The sequence below is a fragment of the Astatotilapia calliptera genome, chromosome 17 (assembly GCF_900246225.1).
Source record: "Astatotilapia calliptera chromosome 17, fAstCal1.2, whole genome shotgun sequence".
Taxonomy (NCBI): Eukaryota; Metazoa; Chordata; class Actinopteri; order Cichliformes; family Cichlidae; genus Astatotilapia; species Astatotilapia calliptera.
Genome location: NC_039318.1, coordinates 18,736,247 through 18,757,861, shown reverse-complemented (window position 1 = coordinate 18,757,861; position 21,615 = coordinate 18,736,247). Strand labels below are relative to the sequence as shown.

Genomic DNA, 21,615 nt, shown 5'->3' with positions numbered 1-21,615 from the left:
TTTTTTATTTTTTTATGGGCGATCGTTTTCAGGCTTCAAGTAGCACCATTATACCAACGTTTACATTCTGCACATTGTTTTAGGTGTATTTGACCAAAAGTTTGACTGAAAATTCACATGCAAGCTTTTTTTCAAGGCTGTGGTATTTGCCCGCAAACAATACCTTTCAGCTAGCTAAAACAGAATATTATGCTATCAGCGAGCAACATGGCTAATGCCTTTCACACAGCTTTGTCTCAACTCCAAAGAGCCACAGAAGTAAAAGCTCATAATAATAATTGAAACAATCTTTGAAAAAATGACTTACCAAGCATCGCAAACAACTCAAACATGTAGAGCAAAATGTTCTGAAACGGCTTCCCTTCAGCTTCGATTGGAGCCGTGCTGGGGGCGTAGTCTGTGAATTTACTCTATTGGTGTCATAGCCCCTCTAGGAGTTCAGAGTTAAGAGGTCAAGAGTTAATGTTTCCATTGTAACACCTCCAGATTTGATAGAGAAACACTCATTTTTAACACTCGATTTTAACTACTATCATTTTACACCTCAGAGTTACATTAAAAGAATGTGACTCTGCTTAGAGTAAAATTAACTCTACTTTTGCAAGAAGACTATTAACACCAAAACATTTAACACTTTTGAATTTGCTGTGTAGGAATAGGTAAGATACTGCGAAGGACCCTATTTTTTTATTTTTTATTTAATTTGTTATTTTGGCACCATGAGCTCTCCATATTTCTCAACATGAATTAGTTGAGTTGCTCTAGTGTCCACTAGATGCCACTAAACAAATTTCATCTGACTCGAGGCAAATGGAAAACCTCTTTAGAAATATAAAGTTAGTGCTGTTTGGTATTTAAATGTTTTATAATCAAATTTTTAAAAAGATTTAAAATGAATCTTTCTTTATTATTTTATAGTCATATTAAAACATTTATGTTTATTTGATTGTTCACTGTCACTCTGTGTTATGACCTCATGTTGCCTCTTATAGTGTTTCTGTTTATACATGTTTACCTCGAATGTTATGTATGCTGGCACACACACAGCTGAAACATGACTACATTTAGCCTTCTGGCTCATCAATATAGCTCTGAATAGTGTGTGTGTGTGTGTGTGTGTGTGTGTGTGTGTGTGTGTGTGTGTGTGTGTGTGTGTGTGTGTGCACTGCATGGCATTACTGGGCAACTGGACAGCTTCATGGTGAAGAGAAAAGAGGGAGAGAGAGAACGGAAGAGATAGAGAAAGAGTGTGTGTTTGGTTGGCATTTGGCAAAAAGAAATCAGGAAAGAAGCCTGATGAAGAGCACTGCTGAGGAGGAAGCAACGGCATTTTTCTGTGAGTAAAATACAGCAATAATGACAAAAGTGATCATTTATGTTCATAATGTTAAGGTGGTGTTAATTATCCAGGCTGTAACCAGAAAACCAGTGGGACTATCCACTAGCTCCCATTGGATGAAGGTCTTAGTCTGCTCCTCAGTCTCAGGATGACGGTTACTTATTCCAGTAAAGTCGCCAACGCCACCTTCTTCGGTTTTCACCAGCTGCTGCTGCGCTGGAAGGGGAGCATCTACAAGCTGCTGTACCGAGAGTTCATCCTGTTTGCTCTGCTGTACACCGTCCTCAGCGTCGTATACAGGTCAAACACACACACACACACAGTCACAGGAAGGGAAGCGACAGTGTCGTATTACAGCTGTGCATCATGCAAGTGTTTCTTTTAAATTCTTGTAAATTTCAACATAGTTACTAATAAATATTGCTACACTGTTCAGAGTGGCTGATACAACTCAAAACTCGATGTAATGTCGGATGAGTCCCAAGAAGTGAAGCCAAAATATATCCTCACTCTAGTGGTTATAAGCTCCGCCCCTTTTTGGTTAGCAACATGAGCCAACCAAAAACATTTTTTTCATCTTGTAAATGATTAATGTTCATATTCTGTGTGCAAAAGTTTGATCTTAGAGTGTTTCAGAAGGGGAAGAAGCTAAATGAGCTTTGTTCTGTCTGAATCTTTCAGCTCTTTCTGAAGTTTTTATTTTCCAAAACTTTTATTTTGGTTTTTAGTTTTTAGTTTTAGCTCTCTGTCATAACCTTAGTATCAAGATCCAGTATACAATGAACTGGGATTATTTTAAAGCGTAAATCATACAAAACAAACCACTAAATCAGTTGCCCTAAATTGTTCAACTTTTTTTTTTGACAGATCCATGGGACCACTGCATTTTTCCCCCTGCTATCCAATCAGTGAGAACAAAATATTAGTAGAATCTGATACAACAACAGCTAAGCTCAGACTTGGGTAAAACAGGAGGTGGGACCTAGTAACACAATCTCCTCTTTCTAAAACTATGTCTCAGCGGCTCTTGTTTTTGATACTATCTTCATATATATTTAAGAAAAGATCTATTTCACAGCCCCAAACCTGCCAAATTCCTTTATTGCAGCAGGGAAAACAATGAACACATTATTTAGCAAAATATCTTAAATAAAGTATAACAGCTCACTACAATAAATATAATATGACAGAATAAATTAACTTGATGAGACTGTTGTACAAAACAAACAACATGACTGAGTTATCATTTATATATGCTACAAATGAAAGTTGACTATTTAGCTTTCATCAAGTTGTAACCACATATCTGACTCCAGGCAAACAGGATGTGAGCCTTCTATGCAATTTCATTAAAGGTTTTATATTAAATAACTAATACAGTATATCAGAAAATGTCTGTGTAGAAAAAGATTTATCTGACTTTGTATTTCTGAATAGAAGCACATATTGGGCAACAGACCTGCAGCTTATTGTAGTTCATTTAGAAACTTTCTGATCGGCTGAAGAGTAACTTCAGAAGAATTTCTCATATGTTAAATTCTTAGTTGCTGGCAGTGACGACGGTTTCCTCTGTCCTCTAGGATTGTGCTCTCCGAGGATCAGAAGAGACTGTTTGAGAAACTTTCCATGTACTGTGACAAATATGCTGAACAGATCCCCGTCACCTTCGTCTTGGGTATGTTAGCTGACAAACCATAGCTTTACTTTTATTTCAATAGTCTTCTAGTATTTTTCTTTTAAAAGAAACATACAGGCTAATTCCATTTTTAACCTCACGGTTAGACCTTTCTGTCTGACTTCATAGAACTGTAAAGCCACTGTGAGTGTGTTAGTGCTGTGGTTGTAGTGGATTTTTTGGGCAGGAAGGTAGAGCAACTTTTTTGTTATTGCTTTCTTTTTGACAGATGTGTTTAATAACTTCTTAAAAATGCTTTCTGTAAAGCACTTTATAATATTGTTTAGAAAAATGCTTATATAAAAGACTTTATTATTATTATTATTATTATTATTATTATTATTATTATTATTATTATTTTAACTGTTCAGCAAACCACAATTTTTTTAACATAACTGCAGTAAAAATTCTCCACAAACATGTTGCAGAGTCCAGTTCAGGGACTTAGTTGGAGTCGAGTGTACCATGTCCTACAGTCACCATTGTCTGCACAAGGTCCTAACCTTAAAGCTTACTACTATCTGAACTGATGACATGTAAAACACATGAATCATCACATGGACGATTGTTCTGAAAGAAACACTTCCAGACTAAAATAGACGTCACGGTGGTGAATGGTTGAGTTACATATCTGATATTCATCTTGTCCATTCATGAAAAAGTCTTAATTATACAGTAAGCATATTTAGTTGCTATATTTTACTTAATATATTTATATTTTAAAAACAAGCTTTATGATCATTTAACCAGTGATTCTCAGATACTGGAAGAGATTACATAACATTTTATTATCTTCCTAGATTTCATTCCTAATGCCTTTCAGACTTGAGAGATTCTCAGGGGATTGAAGAACGTAGCCGACCTGTGTTATTATTATACTAAAGTAAAAATTAAGTCTAATAAAAAAAGAGCGACATGAAAACTCAAATATAACTGTAAGTGTGTTTCCTGCTTGAGCGGAGAGCTGAACAGAGGGGGTGTTTGGTTGCCTCATTAGCAGCCTGCTAATGGAATCGGATCATTAAAGAGGAGAAAAGGCTAAAAGCAGGATGAATGTTTGTGTAGCTGATCTCCACCCACCATCACCACCACCATCCCAGGATGCATATTCACTATGTTTGTCAACTGAAAAAAAGATTAAAACCTGACAGTTCCTAAAATGTGGTTTTTCCAGAAAATAAAAGACAAATAGTGTCAGTAACTAAAGTAAATGCCAAAAACAGGAGATGCATGTGCATGAGTTGACAATTTATCAAAGTATCCAGACAAAAATGACCCATGGTCCTAAATGACTGTGATGACATCAACAACACAATGTAAGAAAATAGGTGTCGTGTCCTGCAGCGAGTGCTCTTTAGTTTTGTTTAAATTAAACTCAGATGTGAAAATATTAATCACACTTGGAGCCATATGCAGAGTACAGTTTTGCTCAAAACATTTCCCAGATAAATATGAATTTTAGAATTATCCAAAAAATAGTCCTGTTTTTGTTTCTGTCACTCCCGCTCCGCACACATGGCCAATAAGAGGACTTCACACTACCATGTGGTTTGAGTGACATATTTTAGTTTGTGTGGTGTTTACTTGAATTTTTCTACGTGTGAAATCAGACAATAGAGGAAACTAACAAGTTTAAAAACTCATCAACTGATTTGGACCAGAGTAAATGAACTGTAAAAATGCCCTTGCAGTAAGTGAATTGACCTTAGAGTCTCTAATATACAACGTGGACTCACGAGAAAATCAGGTTCAGTAATCAGTAATATTGCACTGAAAACAGTCACTTCACATAGTTTGGGCATCCTGGGCTTTATTCTGGAGGTTTTCCCAGCAGGAAAAATTGTGTGGGAACCCCTGGATAGACCAGGAAACATCATATATCCAACCAGTCCTTAGAGGACACATACACTCTTTAGAAGAGATAATCAAGGTAATGCCATCCATTGATTCTCTGCTTATTTTCAAGTTTCAATAGATTTTCGTTTTTCTGTGTGGGTGCATTACTCACAGATAGCTGATGATCAGTGCTAAGTAGCATCCAGGTAAATCTCACTCACCAAAACTAAACCTCACAGCCAGCCATGTTATTTGTCAGATAATTGTATTAAAAGTGCTCCAAACACAGTCCAGAATTAAAGAATTTCATTTGGCTGAGGTAAAGCCTAGCAGACATTTAGATCATACATCCACCTGTCTGATATCACCTGTTGATAGCTGAGAAGACCTCAGAGGAGGTCTGGATATATCTGGACTATGTTGGACGGAGGTCTGGATATGTGGCAGAAAAAGAAATAAATGCACTTCTGGTATTTTGCAAACTGCAACATGAAGTTTTCAAGCTACAACTGTGAACTGTGTGTGAGACTCAAGTCCACTGACAGTATTTAGTACCACTGTGTGTCCTTTATACACACCTGTAAATGTGTGCACACTGGGTCATTGCCATATATTTCAGGTGGTTAAGATTTAAGATTTTAACAAACACCTGGCTGTCACTTTACAGTTTGTTGGATTTACAGGGGATCAAAGAACCAGAGTGTTATTATAATAATCTCAGGATACGCCAAGCTAATATTACCCACTGAGAACAGGGCTTAGTGCTGACTGACAGACATGTGTTGTGTTTGAATACTAAAGTATATCATAAGAGTTTGATAAGATCTCTATCAAACTCTTAGGGTTAGGGCCTCTCACAATGTGTCCTTCATGTTAAATGTGGTTGCAGCAACATCATTGTAAGTCAGCATGACATGATTATTTATTTACTGCTGTAAAAGAGCTCAATTGTTTGGATAGGTTGCATTATCACAACAGTTACAAATTATTATGTGTTAACTGAATATAAATGTTTTAGGTTTTTATGTGACTCTGGTGGTGAATCGGTGGTGGAATCAGTTTGTTAACCTGCCCTGGCCGGACAGACTCATGTTCCACATCTCCAGGTACAGTCTACATCTCTAATGTGCCCTCTACAGGCCACAAGTACCCACTACAAAAACACTGCCCTCTACAGGCACAGACAGGAACTCACAGACTTTACATCAAAGATAGACAAATGTAGCCAATAAGAATCCATAATTAACTTATTTAGAAGCTACCTTGTCTTGTTTAGTGATTTGGGAACACTTCAGTGCCCCGTGCAAAACGAGCCTGAATACACAAGAAGGATAAGGTGTGGTTAGCTGACGATAATCACGAACTCCATTTTTGTTTTCTATCTTTCTACAGCTGTGTTCAGGGTAAAGACGAATATGGCCGCCTGCTGCGCCGGACATTGGTACGTTACGTTAACCTCACATCGCTCCTCATCTTCCGCTCCGTCAGCACGGCTGTCTGCAAACGATTCCCGACCATGGATCATGTGGTCGAGGCAGGTTAGAGCCTGAGTATTTTAGTGTGTATCAGCTGTATTTCAAAATGAGCACACTGTGATCTTAATGTGTCTTAACTAGAAATATAAAAGTCAGAGTTCGGCTCCTCGCCACTTAAATTTCTTCCTGATATCACTCCAGGGACTACCTTGTTATTGGCCAATTAAAGAAGTACTTTGGGCTGATACTCTGTCAACAAAACCTAAACGTCTGTCTGCATGGAAGCGTTATGTCTGAAACTGCTTTGGAACAATATGATCCATCATTTTATTTAAATAGTCTATCAACATGAATCCAACACTGACTTATTTTAAACAATGTTTTTTCCCCATCTGTAGGTTTCATGACACCTGAGGAGAGGAAGGTGTTTGAGAACGTTCGTTCTCCTCACCTGAAGTACTGGATCCCTGTTGTCTGGTTCTCCAACCTGGCGTCTAAAGCTCGGCAGGAAGGACGCATCCAAGACAGCATCGACCTGCAGAACATTCTCAACGTGACTATAAAAATCCACTTTTATGGCGAGAGAACGCTGCAGGGATAATGTGTCACTGTTGTTGGCCGACAGGGCAGTTAGCGTCGCCGTGGTTCGCTTCATAGAAATTGCTTAGCAACATAATCTCCATAAACTCACAACACTTTTATGATTTTGTAAGCATAAATTCAAACACAAGAAATAAATTGCATAGATGAACGACGCCGCAGTGACTTTACCACCACCACAGGTTCTTGTTTTTGCCATGAAGACGTTTATTATCATTAGTATAATTTAGTCACTTATTAGCAAATCCCTTCCCTGGGGCACACTAAAGCTTAAAGTATTAGCCTGGGTATTTTATTTATTTTATCTTTTTCATGTTTGGAAATGGGCAATATTGACTAAGGGTGGACATAGCTTCTATGACAACATCCTATCTTTGGAAGCCCTATTTTGAAGCCTCGAGACTGACATCAACCAGATTTGGTGAAAGAAAGTTGAGATGTAAGGCGTGTATCTTCATTAATATTTTGGCACTTATTAGCTGTTATGCGTTCAGCGCGTTATCCACAAGCTCAGCTGTGGATAATTTCTCTGCTCCATAATTGCCAAGAAAATTCTGGACATGCTACATGAATGCTTCACGTGGTGATGATCCATTAGGCTTCGGTTTCGTTTTGAACACGTCATCAAACATCAGTTCACGTATTTCACGACCAACAAAAACACCTTCCTTAATGTTGACTTCACTTTTCTGGAAAATAAACATATTTCTTAAATGCTGAAATGCATCGGTGTTTCTGCCCAGTCATTGAAGTTGTCCAATACTTCATAACTAAAAAACACAACAAGCTAAACAAAAACAGTTTTTACATTTGGCATCAGCAAGTAAAATCTGCTACAGCACAGGTGAAAAACTGCCAGTACCAAAATGCTTGTTGACCGGTGTCAGACCCAGAAGCTATGTCCATCTTTTATACTGTTTACAGCTGCAAAAAGATTTTTGTGGCTCAGCCACTTACGTCTCATAATGTATCACTATTAATTTAACTACATGCTTATATCTTACATTATGATAACATCATGGTAAAAACAATACAGTATGGCCATTAAAGATCAGTATAATCAGATAACCTTAATATTTTTTCCAACGCTGCCATTTGATTACAGACATATGCTGTTAGAGAGGAAAAAGCTCTTAAGCACTCAAAGCACACTCATTCATCCTTTGGAGCCAGTTAGATCCTAAAACCCCCGTTAGCCTGTGACCACATAAAGGAGACATGTAGGTAATGTGACACTCAGCTTTCCCAGAACGGCAAATGAGACTCTTTTTCCAACTAGCCTACTGAGTTACAGAAATTCACAGTTTGCTGGAAGCTGGGGAAAGACTGCTGTTTCCTCTCTGTGTTAGGAAATGAATCGCTTCAGGACCTGGTGTGCGACTCTTTTTGGCTACAACTGGGTCGGTGTCCCTCTGGTTTACACACAGGTCTGTGTCCGTCCTCTCTGTTTCGTACTTGCCACAGCAGCATGTTTGATACGGATGTAGCTCATGTAATCACATCATAATCATTACACTAACTGAATCAGAGCTCTGAATCGCCCACAGAGAGAAGAAGGAATCTGAACAACACTCTCACTCTCTCTCTCCTTTTAGGTTGTCACTCTTGCTGTCTACACCTTTTTCTTTGCTTGTCTAATTGGTCGACAGTTTCTTGACCACACCCGTGGTTACCAAGGTCATGACCTTGACCTGTACGTCCCCGTTTTCACCTTGCTGCAGTTCTTCTTCTACTGTGGCTGGCTTAAGGTCAAATAAATTCTTTCCTACAATTTGTGAATATGTAAAACAAACTTGTGAATTTATATTTTTAGTCAGAGACTCCACCAGAGTAGCTTTGCATGACTCATCAAGCCTGGTGTGTCATGTCTCATTAGGTCACACCTCTGTGAAAGCCCACTGTTGTCTGATTGGTTCCTGTCTGGAAGCCTGCAGAGGGGCTTTTGTGCTGTTCTGGCAAAAGTAAAATTTAGTTTTGGACTTCTTTATTCCTCAAGTTTGTTATACAACAAAATATATTTATGCAGATATTTTTCATGGAAGATGTGTCCTACAGTTTCACAGAGACAGGGTAACATATGCTAATGTATGTAATCTACATGACTGCATATTCAAAAATTCAAGTACTTATTTATCTAGTACTAAATGCAGAGATAAGATAGGCAGTAATAAGCCAAAAACACACACAGTTCTTATGCTTCAGTACAAAATTGGAACTCAAATGTAGACAAACACAAACAAAATGTATTTTTAATGGAAGGAGTACAATTAATAAAAGCAGAAGGAGGATGCTGATTGGGAAATAAGACCAAGTTTATATGAGATATTTCAGATTAATTATTTAATAACACATTTAATAACACAAAATGATGTGTCTATCTTGTTTTTCTTCTGCTTGAAACACATCAATACATTTGTGGCTGACCTCTTTCATCTCATGACGTATTTCTGTTATATAAATAACACAAAGTTAATAATAATCTACTTGGTGGAGACGAGCCAGAAATATTGCATGAGCCAGAGTGTCACAAGTAGTGTGGTTATAAATGTTTTGTTCTCAGTGTCATGGTAAAAGAAACTAAAGCTGCTACATCCTCTCAAAAACAATATTTTGTAGAAATTGGAGATACATATGCTGGTATCACTATAATGCAAGCAATGTTGAAAAATCCCTTAAACAGAGACGAGGAAACCTACAGAGCAGTGACAACGGCCATCTCGATTGTCATGAGCAGTAGTAATATTTATTTTTTTTTACATATAGGCAGTTTTGTGTTTTTAGTTTGACTGATTTTCAGACATGTTTGTTTGTTTGGCAGGTAGCAGAGCAGCTGATCAACCCGTTTGGCGATGATGACGATGACTTTGAGGCAAACTGGATCATCGACAGGAACCTTCAGGTCAGCAATGACGGAGGCTCAAAGTCTCTTATATTTCCAGGGTCTGTTCTGGTAGAACAAACACTTTTGACTTTATCGTGGACAGAAAGGGAACATGAGAAACTGTTGTGGTTTGTCAGGGAGCAGAACGGAATAGATGGAAAGGAGCTGCCTACACGTTTCTCCTGCTGGACAAAAATATACTCTGGAACATTTCCACACTTGGTTTTATTTTTACATCACGCAAGGAAGTCAAGCACATGATGCCACATGAGGCCCAGTTACACACAATTTAAACACAAGCTACTCGAAAGCAAGTTTTAGAGTAAACTTTTATTTTTTACTCTGTTTCATTTCACTCTAAATGAATTTCCACATCAATCCGCACTAAATAAATCATAATGACAAAGCTTACAACATGGATTTTTGTATTTATAAGAAAATAGAAATCAAAATTAAATAGTTTTTACATTTCCATTGTTTTGTGTAACAGTTAATGTTCTGAATAAATAATTCAAACTTTTATTAGCATGCTAGAACTTGAACTATGACTATATATTTGCAAATATGAAATCACAAAAACATATAAAAGACCAAAACTACCCAATTCAGTCATTCATGAAAAAATTACTAAATTACTCAAATGAAGAATGCGTTACAGACCGCAAAATAATAGAAAAAATATATAAGGACATCAGTTGATTCCTAAAATGTGACATTTGATGTTTCTCATTCAGTGAGCTTCTACATTCATTTTTCTTTGTATTACATCCTGTTGATTTACTGACCATTTAATTTGTCATTTATTTATTGATTTTGGTCAAAGTTGTTGTTTCCATAATCTGTTTTATTTTTCATTCTGGCTAAACATTTAGCCCATATTATACTTTAAATCACACCCTTGTTTACATTAAAAAAAAAAGAGAAAATGCAGAAAAAAATAAGATAATAATAACAAAAAATAAATAAATCAGTAATTCAAAATCTGTGAATTATTGGGGAAATACAATGGGAAAATAAAGAAATAAACAGAAATAAAGAAATAAACTAACATTGAACAAGTTGGTAAATAAGAAGAAAATGAAAGCAGTAAATAAATGAATAAATAAATGTGACAAAATAAATCAGAAACAACAACAAGGTTAGAAAATAAACTAACAAGAAAAGCAAATGTGATATTTAATACAACATATTGTGCCATCTTTTATAAATTCCTTACTTCCTTTAAGTATAAAAAATAATTAAAAATATTGCTGAGCTCTTTTCAGTTGTGATTTAGGCAGTTTTCTTCCTTCTTATAGTTATATAATAATATCCATTCTTCCAAGAAGCACAATCAATCAACCGGATTAGATTTGACTATGAAAGATTCTCCTGTTAAATTATTGGTAGATTTTCTTACCAATTTAATCTTACTTAATAAATTTTTATAAATAATGTCTCTTGAAAACTGAACACGCCTCATTCTTCCTCTTTACCTGTTCCTGCAGGTGTCTCTCCTGGCAGTGGATGAGATGCACATGAACATGCCTCACATGACCAAAGACATTTACTGGAATGACTGCGATGCACGGCCACCATACACGCTGGCTGCTGCAGACTACTGCATCCCCTCATTTCTTGGCTCCACCACCGACATGGGGTCAGAGATCAAGTTTAGCGGCTGATGCACAGTTATAATCCTCTAGAGAACAAACATTTTTCCTGAAGGACGTGTTGGAGTTTATGTTTCACATTGTAGCTCAGTCTGTGTGGGTGAATTGTCACAGACGTGCTAGTTGTTATAGAATTAGTTTTTTTTAGAGAAGTTTTATCAGCATGACAAATTCTTTTTCAATGTCTCTTCCAGTCTCTCGGACATCCTGCAGTTTGACGACACTGATGTTAGCCACGACCATCAGCGGCAACAGGACTATACTTTGCCGCGGCGCCAAGAGTCGGTAAAATGTTTATTGCTTTCATTTTTTAATTTAAAATTGATTTCTGGAAAAAAGGAGGTAAGTATAAAAACTGCAGAGAGTAGAAAAATAAGTACTTGTGAAAATGTAAATAAGGGTGTTGACCTTGAGAGATATTATTTGTTAAACAGTTTAATCATGAGGCCTTAACTTAAACCTTATTTTGGATTTGTTATACTTTTCCTTGTTTTTTTGCCATATATGTCCTATTCCAGTGTTGGATTTTCATATTAAACCAACCTTTTAATAGGAAGGCCAATGTACAAGTACCGTATTTTTCGGACCGTAAGGCGCACTGTCGATGAACCTGTCTGTGTTCATTCATAAGGCGCACCGGATTAAAAGGCGCATTAAGCGAAACAAAACAGTCTGATAAGACAAACTTTACTCAACTCATTCTTCTTGCTTGCACCACTTCCAGCATTGATTCATTAATGTTGAATTCTCTCGCAGGTGTTCTATTCCCATATTGTTGCAGTATATTTATGACAACCTCGTACTGTAGATGGATTATCTCAGTTGTTCTCCTGAGTGAAATTTGGTCCGTTTACAGCATCCTGCCATGCGATTGCCTTTGCCCCTAACCATCGGGTGGTTTTATCGAGTGGAAAAAAGTTAACATTCATCCCCCAGCTTCATTGTGTTTATGTTATGCTAACATAGCTGTGTTGCTAGTGATCACATGGCACATCATTATATACCAGCTAGCCCAACTTCAGTAAACCTACAAAAGTCACTGCTGTTTAGTTTTCTGTCTTGGGTCTGTTGGAAGTGATAGCAGAGCTGTACGTTTTAATTTTTTCAGTAATCTCTCAGTCAGAACATTACATATTCTGTTTTGATGGGTGCCTGGATGTTAAACTTAATTGTTACATCTGGTAAAGCAGCAACGCTGATCATTTTATTAAAGATGAAAGAATTTAGACAGTTTGTAACGCTCAGTGATGCCGCAGTGTTTTGGACCTGAAGCGGACGCGTTTTGGTCCGAGATTACCCCGCGAGACTCCTGACTATGGTAGCCATAATGCTCCGACAATCCATCAAGTGGTGTGGCTTCTTAGCTTACCAAAGTCATACTAAAACATCTTTTGACAGATTTTTTGAGTGCCGTATACCACATAAAATCGGTTCGAGGTCAGTAAGCACAACCAGAAGTCATACATATGGCGCACCGGATTATAAGGCGCACTGTTGATTTTTGAGAAAATTAAAGGATTTTAAGTGCGTCTTATAGTGCAGAAAATACCGTAACCCCTGTGTGGTAAACCCTAAGGCTTTAAATTGTTCTAAATGCTTTGTTGCTGGTGATTTTTTTCTGCACTCGGACCTGTTTGATGTCACAGAGAAGGGATGTTCCTTTTTTGGTCATCAGATTCACAGAAACCCCACCCACGTTGTGTCAAAGCTGTTAATTTATGAGGGGCAGCCAATCAGAAAAATGTTGGCTTATAGGGATGGTGACCTTAAAGGGATGGCTTGTTTGATAAGTAAGATGGACTGAAGGACACCATCAAAGTCCAGTAAATGATACATAAGAATGATTTTTGAACTGTGAATCATACAAAGCTACTCTTGTACAGCAGAAGAATAAAAATATAGAACAATTTGAAACCTGTTAAATTTAAAGCTTTGACATTAGGTACTAATGATAAAGTCTTTAAGTTCAGATTCTGAGTATATTTTTAATGTTTGCAGGTTTTGGGTCGGGTCCGCCGTCTGCTTAGTGTTCAGGAACCTCCTGACCTCCGACCCCCTCGACCCATCTTCAAACGACATAGCAGTGATGCAACTGGCAGTTTCTTCCCAGATGTCAGGTATTAGAATATTTAAAGCATGAATAGATGTGTAACTGGTATCCTACTGATAGTACCAAAGGTTCCTATTTAATAATTTATATATTAAGATCCAGCTGTCCACAGATTACAATGATCTGATCTTTTATGTTTTCTGTTGGTCATTTCTAAATCCAGGGTCAATGCAGGACCAGGGATCAATGTTCCACTGTCCTCGCTGTTCATGTCTCAGCCTTCCATGGACACTTTGTCCACCTTAAGGGAGGTCAACAGCAACCCACCCTCACCGGAAAGCTCCATTTCTGTTTTCCCCCAGCTTGTCATCAGCCCTCCATTATGTGGCGACGTTTGCCAGAATGTGGATTCGTATACCAAACCTCAGAATGGCCTGAATCCTTCCCCCACTGATGAAGCCCCAGGCTCAGAAACCCTAAGGTGATCAGCCAGTGTCCTTTTTAACGATATTCAACTCCATGTTCGGCCATCAAACTTCATTTTGAGATAAAAGGTTTTGAAAATTTAATAATTATACCCCAGTATTTTATAATCTTAGACTTGCCCTTTAGGTGAGAATTAATTTTTTTCTTTTTGTATTTCCAGGACTGCGTCCTCTCTCTGTTGTTCCCCCACTCAACTTGGGCCCAAAGAATTTCGGTGGACAACTGTCAATGGCCATAATCGTCAGCCAACCAAACCACGGGGGCGTCAGTTCTCACTCCAGTTCTCCAGGCAGACTTCAAAGGCATCGGTCCGCAGCCTGCCAAGTCCTAAAGGACTGGGGCGGCGGAGAAAAGGACTGGCTCGATTCCAGTCCAGGAGATCCCCTGGTCCAACCTCAGACACTCTGCAGCTCCCTGACCCCGATTACGACTTCCAGGGAATAACAGGGACTCAGGAGGATGAGAAGGAAGAAACCAACGACAATGAAGAGGTCAAAAACACCAGCTCCCAATCAGAGAGTTTCGAAAAGAAATAAGAACCAGCCACAACTTCAGCTGTTCAGTAAGACCAAACTGAGTAACATGAATACCCACGTTGCCTAAGAAGAAGACTCTTTAATGTTGTTGTTGTTTTTAACCAAAAATACTTGGAAAACAGGATATACATGGCCTCTTAAGGGATGTATTTAAGCTAGATTTTTGGGTTTATCAGTTGTTGCCACCATGATCTATCAAAAAATAAACCGCAAACAACTATTCTTCAGTTCTAGCATGAACCCCCATTTTAATCCTGTGAGGTTTAACTTATTATTAAAGATAAATACTCCTGACCCCGCTGACAATGTTTAATAGCATGTAGTGTTTTTTTTAAGAAATGTTCTCCCAAGCTTCCTCATTCTAGCAATCAAATCATTTTATAATTAAATCAATCATTGTAGTAACACACATCAAAAACAATGTCCCCCCCCCCCCCCCCCCCCAAAAAAAAGCCCCCCAAAAACAGATCTTCTCATACAGTTACTGAAAAATATTTTTATCCAACAATATATTTATGCCCAATCTTAATTACTTGACTGAAATACCTTGGAAATTGAACAAGTTTAAAACTTGTACCCTTGTAAACCCTTGTACTAAATGGTGAACTTCAAATTTAAAATGGGAAATCATGAATCACTGTGATGAGCCAGACTCTGGATGGTTAAACACTGAAATCCATCACTTAGATCATTCATTTTGCCATCTCAATTCAGGAACTTCATCCAGGGCAACTGCCGATTTAAGCTAATTATCTGCATATTCATCTACAGTCCAAATGCAATTTTTTTTTCCATAAAGATGCATAAAAATTGTGCTGTTTAACTCACCATATGGTGTTTTGTGTGAATTTTCTTTTCCCTGAATTTTTGTATCAGAATGTGCAAATTAAGCATGGCCCAATGAGACGTTAAGTAGCACATTAAAAAGAAATTTGCTGGAATTACTCTTTAATCCTGGTATTCCAAAGATTACAAAACCCCCATAGATGATTCCTTAAAAAATTAGAAATGAGGCAAAATGAGACAAAATAATCAACAATTATTAGAGTTGAAACGTGTGCAAAAAACCCCCAAACAAACAACAACAACAAAAAAAAACAAGCCTATGTATCTTTGTGATTTTTCTAGCTGAAGAATAATTTCCAGCCCACATGAGAACATTTCAAGTTAGCTGTTTATGCTGAAAGAATGGGGGGGAGGGGGGTTTCTCATCCACTTCAATAAACTCTTCTTGGATGCCATCTGGTGGCCATTAGAGGAACTGTAACACTTAATGAAACACTGGTACTCAGGGGAAAAGAACAAAATCTTCTTTCTTTCCGTGATTACTGTAAATCACACGTGCTTTTGTAAATGTAGATAAAGTGATGAATGTACAATCCCTGTTGCTGCTGTTAAATCTCCAATAACTGTACCTTTTCAAATAAAATGTTAACTTTGTGGTCATTGGGGCAGAAGTAATGGCTAATGTATTGTCAGCAATATTCAGCAGTTTCTAGACAGTTGTTTGTCCTTGATGTATTTGGAGAATGATGTGAGAACAATAATAGGCCAGAGAATGACAAAATGCTTTTCAATTGTGCAGTATTTATTTACTGTTGAGTTCGCCAATAAGTTATGGTTCAGGAGAGTGTTTGGCACGTGCTAAGCCGACCCGGTCATGTCCTTTATCAAAGATGGAGTAGTACTCTGTCAGAAATACATCTCCCAGAATCCACTGAGGGTCTGTGCTGGAATAAATGTCCATAGCCTGGAAACCGCTGAAACAGAACTCATTCCTGCCAAGTGTCTCCTGATAATGACAAAAAGTGGATTGTGTAGTTGTTTAGTAGCTTCATGTATAAAAGAGACATTCTATTTCTTAAGCAATTTTAATTGTTAGTAAAAATATGAAAGTATATAAAATAAATATAGCTGCCAAATTACTAAATTTGCACTTAAATTCAAATTTTTTTTTTATTTGTCACGTACACAGTCATACACAGTACGATATGTAGTGAAATGCTTGGAAAAAAAACAATGGTGATGATTTTGCCGATTTAGAAACGCTGAAAACTAACTTAAAAAGCAAAGACAAAGAAAAAGTGGTCGGAGCAGTCGTGACGGCAGCCGACCTCACCGGCGCCATCTTATATCTCAATGTATTAAGTCTCAATGTATTAATGATCTATTTATGATTTTTTTTTATGTGGTTTCTTTTAGGCGTGAGGTAAAAAAAAAGAAAAAAAAGCAAAGAATCTATAAACAGAAGTTTAAATGCTAGCTGCATTTCAAAACAATCTCTGATTTCAGCCATTTGACAGGTGCATCATTAAAATAATAAAATAATATGCATTTTTGAATACGCCAAAACAATTACCCTTCCTACTATTTTATCAAAAAAATAAAGAAAGAAAAAGAAAATAAAAAGAAAGAGAAGACTGGCAGCTGTTCTAACACAAGCTAAAGAAAACAATAAGCCTTCCTTACCTTCCTGATGTACTGTTCACTTGTTAGTGTGTACTCTGTTCCATTCAGGACAAAAGTCACCTGAGGCAAACTGGACAACCTGGCACAGTCGATAACAAACTGAAACACACAAAATGAGGAGTGACATGCTGAAAAAATTCAGTTACGGTAGTCATATAGTATTCTCAAGAAATATCTGATATTGGTTTTGAAGCAGGAATAAGTAGTAGGTCTAAGTGTCCCCTCTGTAGGTTAAACATTTTCTTTGAAAAAGTCATAACTTTCTCTGGTCTTTCAGTAGACTATGAGATGACATATTTTGGTACCTCTCCCAAGTTTGAGGGTGTTGCTCCAATCAGCTGTTGGAGCCTCAGAATGTCATTGGTTGGTCCAGCAATGAGGGAAGTTCCAGTATCAACAATCGCCTGACATCCACTTGGACAAAACAAGTTCACACCTTGTACTGCTACACTGAAATATTAAGCATTTTTATGTTTCTATTAATGAATGTCTTCACAAGAAAGGGTAAAGGTCTTGTGCCATTTCCCCTACTGTAAGTGGTTCATAGTACACTGCCAAAGTGCTGTGCTGTTGGGATATGAAAAATGTACCTGTCCATCTTGATCTGCCAATACCCCTTGGCAGTGACAGGATGCCAGTTGATTGGTCCAATATACAGCGCTTCGTTTGTTCCACCTAACAACAATTCCCCTGCTGGATTGGTACGGCCGGTTTTTCTGCGGGCACAAAACTCACATTTACGTAAACAAAAGATAAGAACTCTCATATTAAAAACAACAAACACATTTATATCCCTCAAGAAGTACAGCATCTCTGTCGAGTGCCTAACCAGATACTCTTGGACTGGACCCCTGAAACACTGGAGGAATGCTTAAATAATTACAACCATGTGGATCTTCCTGGTTCACCTGGTGATTGTTCTTCTTTATCCTAACATGTCTATGATCGAAATTGTAGAATTACCCTGTCGTACTTAAGCATACTTAGAAGCCATAAGACCTCCCTAAACATCAAGTATCTCTGAAACACTGCTCACCAGATGCTCTTGTCAGTGAAGCCAAGCGGATTTGTTCTGATATCACTGTAGATGGTAGGAAGTCTATAAGTCTTGGACCTAGACACAGACTAGGCAGACCCTATTTAAAAAACTGAAACCTTGGGAAAAACTCTCATCTCCACAGCTCACAGTAAAACCCCTTTGAACTTCCTGGTTACCCTTGACCTTTCCATTTCTCTGTGGCTATCTCTTGCTCTGCCTTTCCCTCTTGACCAACCAAAACTCTATCAAAACTTAAGAACTAGTTGTGAAACTTCTGCCTGTTTCAAAGCATGATTTTTAAAGCTGCTTACCCAGAAATTCTAAAAATAAACCCTCTTAACATCTACAATGTAAGAGTAAACCCATCCATATTTTCAGCAGGGCTGCCAACAACCAGGTGGGTAGTAAGAGGTTAATAGACAGGAAGAAGTAATTATCCTCCCTCTCATGCTCCTCTGAGCATGACAATGAGCATCTAATTGAGGTGAAATGGTGAGCTCCTGATATGAATGCACCTGCTCAGGTAAAAGGAGAACACTGGCTGGTCCACAAGCTTCTGTGCAATCATGTTGTCAAAAACATTGGTGCCCAGAATCTCTGCAAGGGATTGGTAACTCATTCCCAGAACACCGTCAAACTTCGCCGTCAGGAATGATTCACTAGGTTCGAAAACGGACTCCCCAAACTCTTGGTTCAGGATGGTTAGACCACCAATCTGGAACAAGTTGATTAAGATAAAACAGTACTCCTTTAGTTGTGCCTGAATGTCAAACTGAGTTTGATGGATGAAAATATTTTTGAAATTAATCGTGGCAGCTGTTAGTTAATTTTAATACTGAAGTTTAGCTTTTTAATTTTGAGAGCTTTTGGACCTTCAGTGTGTCTCTGGCCATAGTTCCAAGCAGGTGACCTGATCCGTAGTAAATCCCAAATCTCCGACCATCATGCCTGAACGAAGCTGATTTAAATGCCTTGAAACGCTTGTGGAGCGCTGTGAATGCAAACACACACATAGACATTATCTTTTCTTATATTCATTACATGTTATTTACTTTATGTGGACTTGCCTTTGTCAGATTTATGTGCCTACAACATCTTTATACAAGTACACACAGACACACACAGACTTTGAACTTCTTATCAGACTGGAACAAAATAAACCAAAGTCAGGCTGCCCTGACCTGCAAATGCAACACTGGTGTTGTGTGGTATTGTGTGGTGCTATGTAAGGTGTTACCGCAGGCCTCGCTGATGCAGTAGGATGATGGCACCCAGAGGTCAGCTGATCCAGTGTCAAAAATCACAGAAAAGTTCTGCTCTGGAGTCCCCAAACTGATCTCACCATAAAACTGAGCCTGAAACGCAGCAGGGGCACAAAGTGTGGCTGAGATTTTAATTTGAAAAATTCTGAGATAAATAAAAAGGTAGCTGGTTGTGACATGCTCATGCTAATGTTAGCATGTATGCTAACATATTTTGGCCAGCTTGGCACTCCCTTTGTTTTCATAGTATAAATTAGTTAAGTTAGTTTCTATTCAGTAAACTGGGCTGTGTTGTTTTCATTTTAAAGCTTCTATATGTAGGAAATAACTACGTCTTACTTTGGGAACATATATCTTGTGAGGACATAAAGAATGGAAATGCAGTACAAATGATAACTTTTTATTTATTATTTCTTTTATTTCTGCTTCTGTAATAATACTTAATACTGCTTCTGTCCAGCTTGAGTTGCATACTTAGGACATACTGATATTTCGGAACTGAGCAACTTTCCCTTAAATCTGATAATCATTCTTAACAAATCAGCATATTTATGAACAACACTGACCCCTAGAGGAATATTTAAATCACTGTAACAAGGTTAAAACTTCTCACTGGATATTTTGATAATAGCTGAAGGCTTTGAACCAGCAACCCTAACTCTCAGTGTTGTTCTTCTTACATCCATGAAGTTGTAGATCCTCTCGCTGGTGCGTCCGAGCCTCAGTGACGGCGTGCTGGACGGGAAGCACTGAGCGTAACGGCGATTAATCATGTCAGGGGCGTGATCCTTCAGGAACTCATTCAGCAGGCCATCAGCTCGCAATCGAGTACGAATTGAGCGCGTCCGTCTAAGAGGTATGCTGATGATGGAACATTTTAGTATCTCTGTAAACTTTTTATATCAAATTGTCTTTTTTGATTTGAAAACAGTTGGCCTAGTTTTGGCTCAACAGAGGAAGGTCCACTAAACAGCACCTCGATAAATGTACAACAAAGAAGAAAATCAGACTTTATATTGTTAAATCCCTGGTGGATGGACAGCTGTTAATATAAAGAGAACAACCATATTAACAAAGGTGTAATTGTCCTACCTGACCAGCGCTGAGGTCATCCATGTTAAAAACAGCAGGAGCAGCAGCCTGAACATGTCTGTATCTGCCAGTCTGAGAGACTGCTGTTTGGCACCCGATGGGGACGTTTATCAGACTGAACTGTAAGTCTGATTGGATCTGAGTCTGTGAATAAACTGTGAGAAGGTCCACCCCCAAAAGCTTAAACAGACAGAAGAGGTCTTTATTATTCAGTTATTTGATCACAGAAGATTTTAGATTACGTGGATCAACAAGTATTTAAGTCATCCATGGCTCTCTCAGCTACCAATACAGCATATGTCCAAATCTGGGAGGTCAAGGCTTTTTTTAATGTATTATTTTTTATTATTAAACTAGCAACCTGACTTGAGCCCCTTAGACTCCCATGTTAAAACTTTACAGCAGAAAAAAAGACGTTTGATTTCCCCTTTATATGTAAACCTGTTTAAATTATTTAAACAGGTTTACAAATTAAATTGTATAAAGGTTTAAACTTTGCATTATTAGAGGCGTGACCTCTTTGACTGACAGGTGGATGGTGACACGGCTGAAGCTGCTGACTGTCTGCTAGATTTAACTTCAGCTAGCTGGAGTCCCTGAACTGGACCTCTGTTATGGCCACCAGAGGGCACCAAACATTTTTCTGGATGTTACTAATAAAGCCCGCTAAATTTTATACCCGCCCTGCAGTGGCTTGTTAACTGCGATGTACGATAAAGTTGGCATCAAATTGACATCATATGCATAGCAACCATTTCTACAAGTTAAACAACTCTTGCTTTTTGTAACATGGCGCATTGTGCTTTTACTGCTGCTGCTGGGTTGAATGCACGAGTGTAAGATGGTGTTGATTTTAATGATTTATCAGTACAGTACGCTCAGAGACTCATAGAGATTCAAAGATGAAAAAAGCTTTGCTCCAGTTATTAAATCTTTCCCTGTTTCTTTTAACCAATGTTAATGTGGCGCTACCATCTGGTGCTGACACCTACTGTTCAGGAGACTCAGCGGCCAGAACAGCGAGCAGAAATCAATGTGTAATGATGTCACAGACGGCATGCGAGTAACATGGTGGGTATACTGGCACCTTTAGCTGGTAACTTAGCACCATGCCATCAAGATATGGTCAAATGGATGACACCATCTTGCCAGGATGTTATTAGACTAATATTATATTAAATTAGTATTTTTAAACTGTTGGGCTGAGTGTTGTCCATTATTAA

The 21,615-nt window shown here is 38.0% G+C and overlaps 2 protein-coding genes across 4 annotated transcripts; one reads left to right on the top strand and one right to left on the bottom strand.

The window, feature by feature from the left end:
- Positions 1–1,182: 1,182 nt before the first annotated feature.
- On the top strand, positions 1,183–15,970 carry LOC113008875 (bestrophin-3). Of its 3 annotated transcripts, none has more exons than XM_026146743.1 (14): positions 1,183–1,336; positions 1,545–1,639; positions 2,920–3,014; positions 5,869–5,956; positions 6,243–6,388; positions 6,724–6,878; positions 8,275–8,352; positions 8,521–8,673; positions 9,744–9,824; positions 11,294–11,445; positions 11,653–11,743; positions 13,457–13,575; positions 13,732–13,989; positions 14,155–15,970. In XM_026146743.1, exons 3-14 carry the CDS (start codon positions 2,966–2,968, stop codon positions 14,528–14,530), a joined length of 1,746 nt encoding a protein of 581 aa, XP_026002528.1. In that variant the 5' UTR covers positions 1,183–1,336; positions 1,545–1,639; positions 2,920–2,965; the 3' UTR covers positions 14,531–15,970. The 3 variants fall into 3 exon arrangements, with proteins under 3 accessions (XP_026002528.1, XP_026002527.1, XP_026002526.1); XM_026146742.1 differs by having other exon boundaries at positions 1,422–1,639; XM_026146741.1 differs by having other exon boundaries at positions 1,411–1,639.
- Positions 15,971–16,097: 127 nt separating this feature from the next.
- Positions 16,098–20,499, bottom strand: nots (nothepsin). The gene is made up of 9 exons (XM_026146744.1): positions 20,393–20,499; positions 19,981–20,161; positions 19,276–19,393; positions 18,911–19,029; positions 18,554–18,753; positions 17,590–17,715; positions 17,305–17,449; positions 17,000–17,098; positions 16,098–16,322 (listed from the first exon to the last, which is right to left on the bottom strand). Exons 1-9 carry the CDS (start codon positions 20,446–20,448, stop codon positions 16,146–16,148), a joined length of 1,221 nt encoding a protein of 406 aa, XP_026002529.1. The 5' UTR covers positions 20,449–20,499; the 3' UTR covers positions 16,098–16,145.
- Between the last annotated feature and the right edge of the window lie 1,116 nt (positions 20,500–21,615).